Here is a 16,636-nt window from a genome sequence, read left to right on the forward strand (position 1 = left end):
CATTTCTCATGCACCCTTCATGCCCTGAGGAATCCTTTCTTCTGTGTACTTACTCCTTGTGCAGCCTGAAAACTATCAACCAGTGCTGCCCTCGTCATCCTTTGGTAGAGTTCATCCAGGAGTCCATCTATGCCGTGGAACGGTCCAGTCGTTCAGTGGTGTTCATCTGGACCCCTGGTCATGTCGGAATCCCAGGAAATGAACTTGCTGACAGGCTGGCCAAACAGGTTTCATGGAAACCACTTCTGGAGATGGGCATCCCTGCAGCTGACCTACATTCGTTATTACCCTGCAAGGTTTTTCAGCTTTGGGATACGGAATGGCAAAATATCAGTACGCACAACAAATTAAGAGCCATTAAGGGGACCACGAATGTGTGGAAGTCCTTGATGAGGGCCTCTTGCAGGGTCTCCGTGGTTCTCTGCCAGCTCCACATTGGCCATGCCTGGGCAACCCACGGTTACCTCCTGCACCGTGAAGACCCACCTCAGTGTTGGTACGGTGCCCAGTTGACAGTGGCCATTATTCTTCTGCTCCGTCCTTCTTTGGCTGCCCTGCAAATTCATCTTCGGTTGCCGGACTTGTTATCATTGATTTTAGCAGACAAAGCCTCATCAGCTGATTTGGTTTTACATATCATCCATGAGCGTGGGTTTTATCATTGATCTGAGTTTAGCACATGTCCTTTGTCACTCTGTGTCCTCCACCGTAGTGCTTTTAGGGTGGAGGTTTTAGTGTGTTGCAGGGTGGCTGGCTTTTCCTTTTTATTTTCATGGTCGGGCAGCCAATGTAATCTGCTTCCTTGTTTTACTCTCTTCTAACTGTTTCTTGCATCTCTCTGTTGTTTTCTTGTCCTCTTTTGTTCCTTTTAGGGTTCGTTGCCTTTCCTTTGTTCTTGTGGTCTTTCCTTTCTTTCCGCTTTGTGTTATATGTCTCGTCTGTTTTATTTTCACACTGGTGGCATTGTTTTATTAGGAACAAGGGGCCGATGACCTCGTAGTTTGGTCCCTTTCCCCCTCTTTTAAACCAACCAACCAACTAAATTTGAATGACAAGTAGTGCATCAAAATTTCCCATCAGGAGCTGTATTTGTTGAAAGGTGAGAGGAGGAGATTAGGCAAGAGCTTTGTTTGTGGACACAATCTATGGGGTAGTTGAGCGAGAAGTTTTTATATAGATGTTGAGAAATTTGATGTGGGAGTTGATACATCTGCCATGGATTCATAGGCTGTAGGAAAGGGAGTGTTTGGTGTGGAACAGGTGACAGTTGTCAAAGTGGAGCTGTTGTTTATTGATTGGTTCTGTATGGAATGAGCTTTGGATTTGAGCTTAAATGAGATGGAGGTCAACTTCAAGGAAGAAGAATTCAGATTTGGAAAAGGTGCTAGTGAAATTGAGTTGTAAAAAGGAGTTAACCTGTTGCAGGAAATGGAAGAGTTCCGTGTGACTATGAGTCCAGACAAAAAAGATGGGGGATGGGGATGGATATGAGATGTTCCAGGAAATGGTTGGTACCTTTTACGTTGACAGGAGGCTCTGCATGAAGTGTTGAAGGTGCTAGTAGTAGGAACTTTGAGCCTGCTACAATGTGACAGTTGGAATGGTTGTTCATATGTATTTTGAGAATGTGTGGTTGCACATGTCAGAAGGGGTAAAGAGTTCGTTGGAGGCAGTTGTGAGTTCTTGAGTAAAAGAGAGAGAGAGAGAGAGAGAGCGTATGTATGTGTGTGTGTGTGTGTGTGTGTGTGTGTGTGTGTGTGTCTGTGTGCGTGTGTGTGTTGTGGGAGGGGGGAGCGGGGGGGGGGGGGGGGGAATTGTTTGTTTCTTAGAGTTCCAAAAGCTAGCACAGTTTTTTCATATGTGTCTACCTGTGATACTTAGTCCTGAAGCTAATTGCTGGCCAACGATTCTGATTTTTTGTAAAAATTCAATCAGTATCATAAATGTAAAACACAATATTATGGATGTTCTACAGGTTTAATTTATTTGTTTAACCATGTTTAGCCCTACAAGGTGATCGTCTGAGAAGTTACTATGTTTTTACACAACATTGGAATAGAAGTTACTCTTCTAGACAGAAGCACGGACACATGCTAAATACCATCTTTGGCAGTGCAGCAATAATAACTGGCCACAAAATATCAGATTTTAGCACCAAGCCACGGATATTTCTGTCTGCAGCTAGTGGCTAGTGTTGCTGTCTCTGTATCACGGGGTCCGGGATTCAGTTCCCAGCCGGGTAGGGGATTTTCTCTGCCCGGGGACTTTGTGTTTGTGTTGTCCTTTTCATTTCATGATCATCATTATCATTATCATTATCATCATCATCATCATCATTCATGACAGTGGGTAGATTGGAATGAGTAAAAAATTGGCCTGTGTAAAAATGCGGACTTTGTACGGGCGCTGATGACCGCGCAGTTGAGTGTCCCACAAACCGATCATCATCATCATCATCATCATCATCATGGATATTTCTATTGGATTCTTGAACATCACCAGTCCCTGCTTGCGCATTAGTGAATATATAATCTTCTGACTGGTAACTGCAGTACCCGGACATGGTAATCTGGCTTCTCAGCAGATACACAAACACAGGGAATTTCACAATGGGCCTCATTTAGGAAGTCCGTGAGTTTTCAGCAAGCCAGTGGCTGAATTGTTGCTCTGGTAGACTGTGTAGGCTTCTTGAAAGAAGCATAAAAGGGGGTATAGGGGAGGAGTTGTATAAACTGACACTATAGTAAGTGCCAATAAAACATTGCTTATAGCATGTTCATTGTTTTAGGCTGTTACCCGTAACTGTATTATGTCCATTATTTTACAGTTATTATGAATTACTGTACTTAACAAAGGTTCAAGAATGCCCTTTCACTAGCATATCGAATATTCATATCAGAGGAATGCCCTTAGATTCTAAATCAGATCTGTATATCTGGAATGTTGCCTTTCAGCAATCCATTTTTTTTACAAACTGCCACAATTTTCTTCCTAGTATTGTACATACTTTCTCTCAATAATATAAACTATTTTCAAAGTGTGAAATGTCTTACAACCAAATAATGTCTCAAAAACGCCATAATGTATGATGTACTTTTTGGGCGAGACGTACTTGTGTCTCCTGAAATCTGTCGCCCATGGTCTCTGGCCTGTCAAGCAAGCAACACAGTCCTGGCTAAAAATCTGCCAATTTGCTCCCACACATAAATGGACCTGGTCTGTGGGCAGCTCGGAAAGACTAGACATGACAGGCATGGCCCATGCATCAGTGGGAAATGACAGGTGTCAGATGGGTAGGCTAGGCTCATGATGAGAGATACCCATGGAACTGGGTAGTGGATTAGACTCATCACGGAAATCTGCTCATGCATGGACAGCTAATACAATTGAAAAGGTAACTCATTGGACAGTAAATAAACATAACGGAAGCAAACCAGGAAAAGCATTAACACTAAACTTGAAAATAGTGGCTATATAACAATTTAAGTTAATGAGCCAAATATTTTTTTTTTTAATTTTACAAGAGTACAAAGGATTACTTGTAAAGGTAATATATATGTAAAATGATACATAAACAGAGTAAACGATAGAACTGACAATCATAACAATAGAATATATTTAGTAAATGGCCAATCATAATAAATAAATACAGGAAAATGGGGGAATAGACAGGTGGGAAGCATTTGGAAAGCAGTGAGAATTAAAAAGTTTAAAAGAAGGGAAGCATTAAACTGCAATTGGTCATTTAATTTTAAATCAGGACTGTTGTTGATTTCCCAGGCTTCTAACAGGTTGAGTCTTACGCTTTTGTTGGCTGAGTGGAGGACATGGGACTGTGACATAGTTGAGACCTTCACTCAGTACGTGCTCAGAAAATGTGGAATCATTGTGCTGCAACCTCCACCTGCAATCGTATTCAGCCAACCTAGCTGATGTGTCTCTTCCTGACTGACCAACACAAAACTTATTACAATCGGGCAAGTAATTTCGTATACTCCACTGAGCACCAGTAATTAGGTCTTTTGTTTGCTTATGAAAATACACTGTGCTGTGGAGTCCTCACATAGCAGAAAATCCTATTGTTAAAGCAAAAACAAAGATGATTCATGGGACGTAGTACCGCAAAAAAAAAAGCACTGATCTCACAAGTAACTGAGATTATGAGTCACATAAAACACCACTGACTGTGCTGGCAACCATTTCATCACCCGATGACGGCTGCTGCTACATTGTGTGGCAGACAGGCACTGGCGAGCCGTTGCGGAAGTGATGAGGGGACAGGTTGGTGCGCCGTCCCCCCACTCGTCAGATGCCATAGGGCAGGACCAGGAATGACGTCTCCATAGTGACGCCCTCATCGCAGTCAGTGTCAGAGACTTCAGCAGGGGCATTGGAAACAGGACCCAGCAATACATTTGGTCTCACCATGAGACTGAGGATGAAATGGGGGAACTGTGAGATGGCAAGCACCACTAGCTAGACAAAAGGATGTAAATTCTTGAGAAACAAACTGGGGGCCATTATCGGTAACCACGGTACATGGAAGGTCCTCAATGGCAAAAGTCTTAGACTGATGAAATAGTGGCCACCATGGACATGGACGGACAACATGCCACATAGGGAAATGGAATAGGCATCCACTACAATGAGGGAATACTGATTTAGGAAGGGCCCAGAAAAATCAACATGTAGATGCTCCCATGGGCAATGCAGCATCGGCCAGGGGAAAAGATGCCCACGGGGTTGCCTGTCCCATACATCCTCCTACGACCACCCACTCCAGTCCGGTCACTAACATCACCTACCCCATCACAGGCAGGGCTACCTGCTAAGCTTTAACCACTGTGCTGTATTCTATGTAGGGATGACAACCAGTAAGCTGTCTGTCCACATGAACAGCCTTAGACAAACTGTGGCCAAAAAACAAGTAGACCACCCTGTTGCTGAAGACGCTGCCAAACATGATACCCCTCATCCCAATGACTGCATCACAGCCTGTGCCATATGGATCCAGCTTTTCTGAATTGCACAGGTGGGAACTTTCCCTGCAATACATCCTATGTTCCCATAACCCTCCTGGCCTCAACCTTCATTAGTCACTGTCCTCACCCATCCAGCCCCCTCCCTGTTCCCATACCAGCACTACACAGCCGTCATTTCACCGCCACACCCAGTCTCTTAATTTCTTCTTATTTTTATTCCTCTCCTTCCACTACTTACCCCCTCCCCCCTCCGCACCTTCTCTCCTGCCCTCCGTCTAAACTGCAACACTTCACTGTCTGCCACTCCCACCATATTATCCCTCCCCCTGTCCGCCCCAGCCTCCTCCTTACCCCCACCCAGTTGCCACTCCCATCATGCGCTGGTGCTGCTGCTTGCGGTGTAGTTTCAGCTCTCTGAGACTGCAGACGTGTGTGCAAGTTGCGTTTGCGTGAGTGTGTGTGTGTGTGTGTGTGTGTGTGTGTGTGTGCGCGCGCATGTGTGTATGTGTGTATACTGCTGACAGAGGCTTAATGGCCGAGAGCTATGAGTATGTGAATCTTTTTATTGTGCCTATCGTGACTCAGCATCTCCACTATATGGTGAGTAACAACTTTCCTCCTCTGGTACTGTTACATTCCATCCTAGATTTTCCATTGTTTAATTAGTTTATGCTTATCTATACATGTCACACTTTTGTTATCCCATTTCTTTCACTCAATCATTCCCTCCCTCACACCATTTGACTGGGATCAAGTGGACTACTTCTTAACTTACCCATTTATACCAAACTTCAACATCCATCTATTCACCAACACTTGCACAGCTGTGACTGCCTTCCGGTCCAGCATCGGCACCATCTCGATATAACAAGAAGAGTGGTCTGTTACAGTTAGCACAAAACAATTCCCTGCTGGAGTTTGTTTAAATGGGCCAAACACATCCACCCCAATAACCTGAAATACTGATCGACATCACCTTTTCTTCCTCTCCACCAGTATTTCTCTGCCATCCTCTGATTCATTGCTCTGCACCCTTCATGGCCAGACAAAATATGATCATGCATTTCTCTTAGCACCTCTTCCCTTAGCTTCACTGGCACAACCACTTGTCACCCCAGTCTCATCTCCTTGCATAACAAATCATTACACATACCAAACTGCTAGTGCTTACTGTACTGCTCACATTAAACTCAGCACTCTGTGCTGCTTGCCACTCAGTTAAGTCTTGATCCAGTGCCCTGCCCGACCTTCCTGCTTAGTGTGTCCACATTTCCATATTTCTTCCTGGTTTGTGGAGTACTTTGTACCCAAATTCACTGAGTTTTAATGGCCACTTCTTCAGTCTACTGGGTGGGTCCTTCAAACTTGGTAACCACCTCAAAGCATCGTGGTTAGTCACTACTTTAAACTTCCTCCTATACAGGTAAAAATGGAAGTATACTACTACATACATTAGGCTAAGCATCTCTCTCTCCATGGTAGAATAATTACTCTCAGCTCCATTCATTTGTTTCGATGCAAAAGTAGTAGGCCGTTCTCAATTGACCTGGCTCAACACACACCCAAGAGCATGGTTCAATGCATTGCACAATAATATAAATTCTGTCCAAAAGTGCATGAATACCAACACTGCACCTATCGTCTATACTTACTTTAACCCTTCAGATGCTTTCTGACACTCCTCAGACCACACAAATTTGATACCTTTTCTTAGTAATTGCACAAATAGTTGTGCTGTGTCAGACAATCCTCTCACAAATTTTTGATAATAATTTGTGAGGCCCAAGAAAGACTGGAAGTCTTTGCTTTTTCCAGGCAGTGGGAAATCTTGCATCACCTGTATTAACCTCAGATTAGTCTTCACACCTTTCTTACTAAGTACATGACCCAAGTAATTTATTTCTTCCAGTGTAAATGACACCTCTTAGTACTCAGTGTTAAATGTACAGCTTGTAACCTCGTTAGCACTTATCTCAGTTGGTGGTCTTGCATATCCCTTGAAAGAACAATTATGTCATCCATATACGCCAAATGTTGATAAGGCTTTCATCTATTCAAGACTCCCACCAACCAAATGCTGGAATGTTGCTGGTGTATTTTAAACCAAATGACATTCTTTTACACTGGTAATTTCCACAAGGTACTGAAAACACAGTCTTCTATCTATCCTCTGGAGCCACCTCCAACTGATAGTACCCACTCCTTAAGACCATCATCGAGAAATACTGGCACTGCCCAAGATTTTCAATGGTTTTGCTGATATCCAGAATGGGGCAAGCATCTGTTACTGTCTTACTGTTCAAATGGCAGTAGCTGCAGCGTAATCGGTACTTCCTTGTAATGTCTATAGACTTTTTCGGCATATGGATAACTGCTGCTCTTCTGCTGTTATGCTAGCAGCTAACTGTTGGTAGACAAACTCTTCAAAAATTGTCTACAGAGACTGTGGCATCCTGTACAGCCTCCAGTACACTGGTGCTTTGTTCCCCTCAGGAATCCTGTGTTGCATCGTGTGCATTGCAGGCAATGGCCCACATGGAAAGAACAAGTCTTTAAACTCCAACAACAGTTCTTCTGTCTGTGTCCTTTTTGTTCCCCTCACATGCTTAATCTTCCCACGTAAAAAGTCATCCACCCATTCATCATTTTTTCCCTTACTCTTCACAAGATCAACAGGTTTAAGAACATTCATGATAATCAGCTGCCCTGCAGGAACAGGTTAACTATCCACAAGCCTGCTCCACTCCCTTTCAGCTTCCTCCTTCCTCCCTTCTGCTTTTCTTTTTTTCCTTCTCTCCATACTCAACATATTCCTCATGTCCCAAGACCCATTTTCAATCAACTAATCGTAGTGCTCTCTCTGAAACTTCTCTCCATACTTTGGAGTTTTGCAATAAGCTGTACCGTTCTCTTCAGAATCAAGTGCTGTTTAATCTCTTAGCCACCTCCACATTCTTCACTCAAAATTTATCTACTTCACCTCTTAAAATTTTAAACACCTCCCTGTGGTGGCCCCTGACAGTACTGACAGACCTGCTCCCTGTGGTACTGACCACAAAGTGATTACCTCTTATCAGTCACACAAACACAAATGGGAGAAATACTTCAAACACACCACTATCCCAAACCTCCCACTACTTTACATGGCTAAATATCCAACCATATTCCTTGCTGTGCACAAAACAAAAACAAATTACTAGAACATTTAACTGTAACACAATTGTATCACTTCTTAAAATAACTCAACTACTCTTGCCTGATTGACTGCTCATAACCACTCCTAAGCACTGAAACAATGACTAAACATAGCTTTACCTCCTGAATCACTGTACATGGCCACAGCTTATATACTACTAGACAGTGAGCGACACTTCTTGCTCATGACATCCATATTCCCCGTATCAACCAGGTAGAAACTAACACTTATATTTACGTCACCTCGAAATACCATGTGTGTTCACCTGTCGCATACTGATCTTACAAGCACAACTCAACCACTGACAAAAACATCTGACTTGCCATGACACTCACAAGCAGAACAGAAAAAAAGCTGAAAGACTGCACCCAGCCCACCATGAGTCGATGAAACTGCACATCCACAGTGGTCAAGTCATCATCTCCACCCACAGATAGCAGTTGTAGGATACAGATCAGACATCACGCTGCGGGGGTTGATACACTCTCCACTGTCCACTGTTCGTGACATAACTCTCCCAACACAATTCTGCAGGCTGTGGCACTGATTTCAGGTACTACTCTATAGGGAAAGCAGTGGAATGATGGACCAGTGGGGCCAAGTGATGGACTGGTGTTAGAGTGAAATTTTTTATTAGACTTCAGTTAAACATCTTGTCGTTGACAAGGTGAGGCAGACATGCCCTACTCTGATGCAGTAAGCCAGCAATGGCCAACAGATAGCTGACATCAGCCCCAGCAAAGAGGTACATGCGCCAGTGCCCTGTGATGCTGACATCAGTCTGGCAGAAATATAGTGGCCCATCAGTTCACTGAGACCTTGACATCAGCAGAATTCTCCTTCTCGTACTGTGACTGCTTTCATCTGCAGAATACCTGTGCCCAGGTGACTCAGCCCAGGCTAGTGTCCACCATGGTGACGAGGGAAGACTGTGTGCATGGGACATGACGTGTTGCCCCCTAGCTGGAGGGTGATGGCAGCAGGTGGACAGCACTGTGGCACAAAGTCTGACAGGGTGGACTTAATGCAGAAGACAGTAGCTCTAGCCCGATCTCGAACTGATAGCTGCAGCTGGCAGTGCCCAGTTGTCTCATCGTGTAGCATAGCCCTGGCACTGTGGTGGTGCTGCTTGACTCTGAATGAATCTGCCTCAAAATTCACAGTTATTTACACAGTGCCAGGGCGTATTTGTTGCTCTATTACCCAGCCCCCCATCACATAGCTCATAACATGGTTCTTGTCCTGGAATGGTGACAACATCTTGCTTGCTCTGGCTATTGCTGCTGTACAGCTAGTTTGTTTCACAATCCTTTCGCATACATGTTGCTATAAGCTATATGTCCCCATACTATGCTTACTGGCCTGCGGTAGCTAGCACAACACTCCATGGCAGCTTTCACTTTAAACTAGATAACAACGCTACATTGGTTCAAGTATGATGTTACCTGCATTTGAAATTACTTGTTGTTAAGTGAAACATTTACTCTATGTCACATATCCCATTTGAAGTATGAATAAAAGTAAAATTTCAGAATGAGATTTTCACTCTGCAGCAGAATCTGCATTGATATGAAACTTCCTGGCAGATTAAAACTGTGTGCCAGACTGAGACTCGAACTCGGGACCTTTGCCTTTCGCGGGAAAGTGCTCTGGAAGGTAGGAGACAAGATACTGGCAGAAGTAAAGCTGTGAGGGCGGGTCGTGAGTCATGCTTGGGTAGCTCAGATGGTACAGCACTTGCCCACGAAAGGCAAAGGTCCCAAGTTCGAGTCTCAGTCCGGCACACAGTTTTAATCTGCAAGGAAGTTTCAAAAGTAAAATTATATCTTGAGCAGAATTGATATTTTACCATACCTCCAGAACAGCTGTTCCGACAGCACAGGCAAGTGGATTTCCACTGAATGTGTTGAAATGCAGGGATTTCGTTAAAGATTGTGCAATTTCTGTTGTAGTGACGACAGCTGCCAGTGGGAATCCATTTCCAATACCTTTCGCCATTGTTACAATGTCAGGCTGCACATCATGTCCCTCAAATCCCCAGAAGTGATCTCCTGTTCTTCCAAACCCAGTTTGCACCTGTTGAAAGTAAATTATAGAAACATTCAGATTTCTGTTGTTGATCCACAAAAAGTTATTTTCAGTAAGATGATGCAAACTATTTCCTGTTTTGGCAGGCATAATTTCTTTTGTACAAAGCAATGTGCTGAGGCTGCTGACACATATTAAATGTACAAACCTGCACCACTTAGGATATTTTAAAAAAAAACATAATATTTGTACAAAAACAGTTTAATAATATTGTTTTAGTCTATAAATTTGTAAAATAATACTAGTCTTGAATTACTTTTTCAAATCTTTTGCATTTATATTGGAAGTATTTTTAAAGAGAAATGTTGATATTCCTTACCTTTTTTGGACATATTTTATGTTCAGTAATAACATTTCAGTGTTTGCATGGTAAAAACAAAAAAAAATGTAAGTTTTTTTTTTTAAGTCAGAATTAAAATTATATGTCAGAGACTCAGACTCAGAGGATCTAACAGCATCAAGACCGGAGTTACCAATGACTGCAAGGGGGCCCATACAACAGTTTTGTTTTGGAAGGGTTGGGGGGAGCTTGGTGTATCGAGTATTTTTAATATTTTGGAAGATGAATGGCAACATACAAGTAGCTATAAGGTAGGAGGGGTGCTCGTGAATGACTGTATCTCTGCTGATGTAGTTATGATTTAAATTTGTTATAAAAGTTGTGAAAAATAACCATTCTTACTTTGTAACAACAAAAATAATAAATCATTGATAATATAATGTAAATGGATAGATAAAAAATCTACTCACCAAGTGACAGCAGGGGAAAACACACACAAAAGGGGAAGGAAGAGGAGTGAAGGAAAATGACTGGAGAGGTTCAGGGAAAGGGGTGCAGTTCAGAAAAGTCACCCAGAACCCTGGGTCAGAGGAGACTTACCTGATGGAATGAGAAGGAAAGAATGATTGTTGGGGATTGCACCAGACAAGATTTGAAAACCTGAGAGCTTAAAGGTGGAAGACATGGTAATATGCAATACAGAGATTACTACTAAACATCAAGCATGAGTTAATAAGAGTGAAGATGTTTAGTAGTAATCCCTGTCTTCCGTATTACCCTGTCTTCCACCTTCAAGTTCTCAGGTTTTCAAATCTTGTCCTGTGCAGTCCCCAATAATCAGTCTTTCCTTCTCATCCCATCTGGTAAGTCTGGGTAAGTTCTGGGTAATTTTTCTGAACTTTACCCGTTTTCCTAGACCTCTCCAGTCCTTTTCCTTCGCTCCTCTTCCTTCCTCTTCAACTCTTCTGCCAACAGAAGGAGCCACTAGCTCCAAAAGCTTGTAATAGGCAAATCCTTTTGTGTGTGTGTTCCCCTGCCACTGCTTGGTGAGTAGATTTTTTTATCTACCCATTTACTTTACATTCTTACTTTGTGGTATTTAAATCTCACCTAGATAAGTTATACCCCAGAAAATGTAAATCATACTTTGTGGAGAGTTCAGTGTGGGGGATGTTTAGGATATTAGTTGAGAATGTCAGCTGATAACTAATATTCATTTACTTTACAATGGAACTCCACTGGTAAATCTCACATATAAATCATTGGAAAAATGGGGCAAACCGGAGCCTATAAGACACAATACAGTAGAAAAGAGAAAAGGCATCAGGAAATGTGTGAAGTGATGATGTGGTTAAGAACTCGGCTTTTCATTGAAGAGATGCAGCAGTTCAAACCTTCATCCAACAACATTGAGATGGCTTATCCACGACCTCCCTTAATAACATGCAGTAAATGCAGAGATGGTTCCCCAAAAAGGAGAATGGTTCATTTCCTTTTCTACCCTTATTCATCTTAGGTAATACCTCCATCTGAAATAAGCTCAATTTCAAGAAAGTTTTAAACTCGAGACTCCCCTCTTTCCATCCCACATTAAGTATCTACTATCATTTGGAAATTAATAAAGATTGCTGAAGTTTTCTCCACACTGTAAATGACAAATTTATGCTCCCAAGTGTGAATTCGGTATAGAAAATCAAAACAGTAACTTCTGTTTTCTACAAGTTCCATGGTACCCAAAGTATCTTTATTAAACAAATAATTATTTGTTCTGAATTGAACTTAACACCACAGCAATAATTTTGTATTTCAAGTGTTAGTTAGCACCTGGGGGCATCTTGGCAAAGTTATGAGGAAGGAGCAAGAGCAAAGAAATGAAGTGAAGTAATTATATTTCAGAGGTAACTAAAATTTGCAAATAAATTAGATTCATGAGCCCAGTCCACTCATTTTATAAATGATGTATACTTGACAACACAAAAAGTAGTGGTGGCTGAAATTTGAATTGCCCCCCATGTTACACAGAAGCCAATCACATCAACAAGTGTACATTACTGCTCATAAAAGTAAAGGACCCTTGTAAATGAAGGAGTTACACCTTTTTGTCATTCAACACGAAGCATTCACTCTGCAAAAACACACAAGAAAATCTGCTCCTTGTCATTCTAAGGAAACAACAATAAGAAAACCTGAATATTGCAGCACTTAGCATAGTGATTTCATCAGTGGTGTAATTGATAGACTGAGAAGCATCTGCAAAGTGGCAAGGTATAGGTCAAATCCCATTTTCAGCAATTGTATTTTGTTTCACTGGATTAATTTGTTTAATCTGCTGAAAACACAAAATTATCAGAGTGAACAGTTCACAGTTCTTAGCAAGAATTATACGGTCCTTAAAAGGGCATAACATGTGGTTCCTTACCACTTAATATCCTGCTCAAAGTTCTTCCACTTCAATGGATCTCTGAATCTTGTGAGGACAGGATGTATGAGGTGAGTAATAAATCTCTCATTATCTGCAGGCTTCTCTCAAAAGATTATTTCCGGATGATATAGTTGTCACACTGATGGACTCTCAATATGAGTGTACTGGACAGCATAAAGTCAGTCATCTATCCTGTGAAACACCAAAGTCCACGGGAACACACCCAGCCCCTGGCCACCAAAGACACATGGCCACTGCTAGATGACTCATGGATATATTTTGGGTAAAATGGAACCATGCAGCCTATGTATTTGTACTGGACTAGAACTTGCTGTGAAAAATACTGATTCATTCAGAAATATTACATTTTGCAAGTCACAACAGATACTTTCCTCAGCAAATGCTAATCAATAGAGTTGGTAATAATCACAGAGCTTCCCCATACAGGTTACAGGTTTTGCCTTGTAGTCCAGGCTCTCCAAACTGGCACCGAACTGTGTCAGCCAACCTTGGAAAAGCAGTAATGTGTTTCAACTGCACCAAGTTTAAAAAGGATTGTGCTGTGGTGCATTTACAGACTAATTATCCTGGACTGGTGTTTTTTCATGCCAATGACTAGCCCCACACACCTACTGAATTCTCCAGTATGACAATATCATGTCATCCTTTATTGCGCATTGCACTCAGTAACAACATACCGTGCCCCAGTCTCTGATACCATCAAATTTCCTTCTTCTACACCAATGACACGGTCATGAATAGCCTGTTGACAATGAGGCATGGATCATGAATGGAGTGAGTGGACATAAAGTGATGTTGTTCAGGTATCTGACTTTGAATCATCTACTGCCATTGAGAATTACAGAATGAATGGTTTAATGTAAATAATTTTGAGGTAAAGTACACACACACACACACACACACACACACACACACACACACACACACACACACTTGTGATGGCATGACATACAATGTGGGAATGGAATTATAAAAATCATGCACAACCATGCTGTTTGTAGCCAGTGATGCGAGTCCATTCCAAAGGCAAGAAGGAAAATGTTGGCAAAGATATAGACAGACAATAGGAAGAGACAAAGTAGGCTTAACCTATGAGACAGTAACATATTTTCTTTCTTGCCTTTGTTAGGTACTTGCATCTCTGGCCCAGAGGAGAGTGGTCGGGCATGACTTTTGTGACTACAAACTAAGCACTCTGTGTTGAATTCTGTGTGTGTGTGTGTGTGTGTGTGTGTGTGTGTGTGTAGGTGCACACACGTGTTCCTTGTCACAGAATTTCCTCTGAAGGCTAGCAAGTTTTTATCCTCTTTTTGTGTGTGCCTGTCGACAATCAATGCTTCAGCTATTCAGTTCAGTTAGGGACCCCCTTTATTCCTAAATTAATGTTTTTATACATGGGTACTTGGCTTTAAGCTTTTAGCCAAAGTCTTCTTCAGAAAAGAAAGTAAAGCAGATTCACACAAACAGGCACACCTAATGCCCAAGTTAGCCTCCAGCTGCTATAATCGGGCTGCAGCTGTTGCACTGAAAGAAAGAAGCAGTCAGGAGTGGGGCAGGGAAGGGAGATGGATAGCGGAATACAGGTAGGGGACAGAAGAGCGCTGTCTGTTGGAATGTACAGGGACTGCTGTAGAAGGTGGTGGCACAAGGCTGCCAGAGGCAGCATCAGAAGGCTGTGGGAGTGAGGAGACAGGAAAGGACTAGTTGACGTCACGGCAGAGAGTGAGTGCAGGGAGGGTGAGGGAACACGAATTGAGGGGATGTTATAGGACAGGGGGGGCAGAAACTGTTGGGTCGAGGGTGTGGGGACTGCAATTTACTGTAGATTGAGACCGGCATGATTTTGGGAGCAGAGAATGTGTTGGAAGGATAACTCCCATCTGCCCATTTCAGAAAAACTGATGATGGAGGGGAGGATCCAAATGGCCCAGGTTGTGAAGCAGCCACTACAATCAAGCATGTTGTGCCACAGAGTGGTCTACCCAACTCTTGGCCACTGTTTGACAGTAGCTGTTCATCCAGACAGGCAGATGATTGATAGTCATATCAATATCAAAAGCTGTGCAGTGACTGCAGAGAGCTGGTATATGACATGGCTGCTTTCACAGGTGACCTGACTGCTGACTCGGTAAGATAAGCCTGTGACAAAACTGGAATAGGAAGTGTAGTGGGTGGACTGGTTAGGTCTTGCACCTTGGTCTTTCACAGGGATATGATCCCTGTGGCAAGGGGCTGAGATTCAGAGTGGCACTGGGATGGACTAGGATGTTGTGGAGGTTGAGTGGTGATGGAACACCACTTTGGGAGGGATGCAAAGGGTCTCAGGTAGGATGTATCTGATTTCAGGGAATGATGATTGATAATCAAAGCCCTGATGAAGGATGTAGTTCAGCTGTTAAGTCAAGGTGGTACTTGATTATGAAGGGGGCTCTCATTTGTAGCTGGTTCTTGGGGGTAGTTGGAGGATTGAGTGTGTGTGGGGATATGGCATGGGAAATGTGTTTGTGGACTAGGTCTGGGGGATAGTGCCTGTCTGAGAACGCCTTTGTGAGTTCTACAGCATACTTCCACCTTCTACAGTAGTGCCTGTGTGCTTTGCAAGACAGTGCTCTTCTCTCTCCCTGCCCATAGACTACTATACCTCCCCCTTCCGTGCTCCATTTCCGACTGCTGCTTTCATTCAACGAAACAGTTGCAATCAGGCTTGAGCAACCAGAGATAGGGGTGCTGTGTGCATGAGTTCTGCCTGTTTGTGTGAATGTGCATGCATTGTCTCTCTTTGGAAGAAGGCTTTGAACAAAAGCTTATCATTTAAATGTCCTTTCGTTTTGCCTGGCTGCAACTCAATGTGCCATCTTTAATGTGAGTAGCAATCTTCCATTTCATAATTGTTCATAAAGCACATAATTTTGTATTATCATTCAGACAATCTTTTTACCAGTAACTAATTACATAGAGATGTGTTTTCATTGATGTAATGTGAGTTTGTTTTCTGATGACTATTAGGCAAAATAAATATGCATGCACCAAACTGTCTTTAATCTAAAATACTTGCTATTATTATTATTATTATTATTATTACTGTCAGTTATTATTATTAGTAATATCATTATTGAGAAGGTTTTGTTATATGTATGGTATGTGTTATTCCTGGTCAGATGTGTGTTTTAATGCTTTAATGCTTTTAATGCTTTTATGACATTTATTAACTGACAAACTGTCAAGGCAGAGTTCAAGAAAAGAGTGCCTGAAGAATAACACAAAGAAGTATACATTTTTATTATCTAATTTTTTCCCAAAACAAGGTCTAGTGACCTGAATCCTTTTATAAGAATTTCTTTTCAGTAGTCCTCAATGTGTTAAAGCACATCAAAAATGGTGTACCCTCCCTGTGACAAAATTCAATGAAATAATTGTTCATGCTGTGACTATTGTGTAGACTGGATGATCAGCTTTCAATAATTTTTGCCCTTCTGTTAGACTGTGATGGAGTTATTAATACGTTATTATTATTATTTCTAGACATCCAAACAGCAAATCTTGCTGCCAATTTTATCATACTTGCCACCACAAGTGATGCTCATTGATTTACAGCCTAAAAACTGTGGAATATTACCTGCAAATTATTGCAATAGTGGAGCATTTTC

At 42.2% G+C, this 16,636-nt stretch overlaps 1 protein-coding gene across 1 annotated transcript in view; it reads right to left on the reverse strand.

The window, feature by feature from the left end:
• Positions 1-16,636, reverse strand: part of LOC124605308 (alanine--glyoxylate aminotransferase 2, mitochondrial-like) — a 153,636-nt gene that overhangs the window by 11,633 nt on the left and 125,367 nt on the right. The window contains exon 8 of the mRNA XM_047136890.1: positions 10,033-10,254. Coding sequence (XP_046992846.1) covers positions 10,033-10,254 — 222 coding nt within the window. The remainder of the gene's footprint in view (positions 1-10,032; positions 10,255-16,636) is intronic.

Source organism: Schistocerca americana, chromosome 3, assembly GCF_021461395.2.
Source record: "Schistocerca americana isolate TAMUIC-IGC-003095 chromosome 3, iqSchAmer2.1, whole genome shotgun sequence".
NCBI lineage: Eukaryota > Metazoa > Arthropoda > Insecta > Orthoptera > Acrididae > Schistocerca > Schistocerca americana.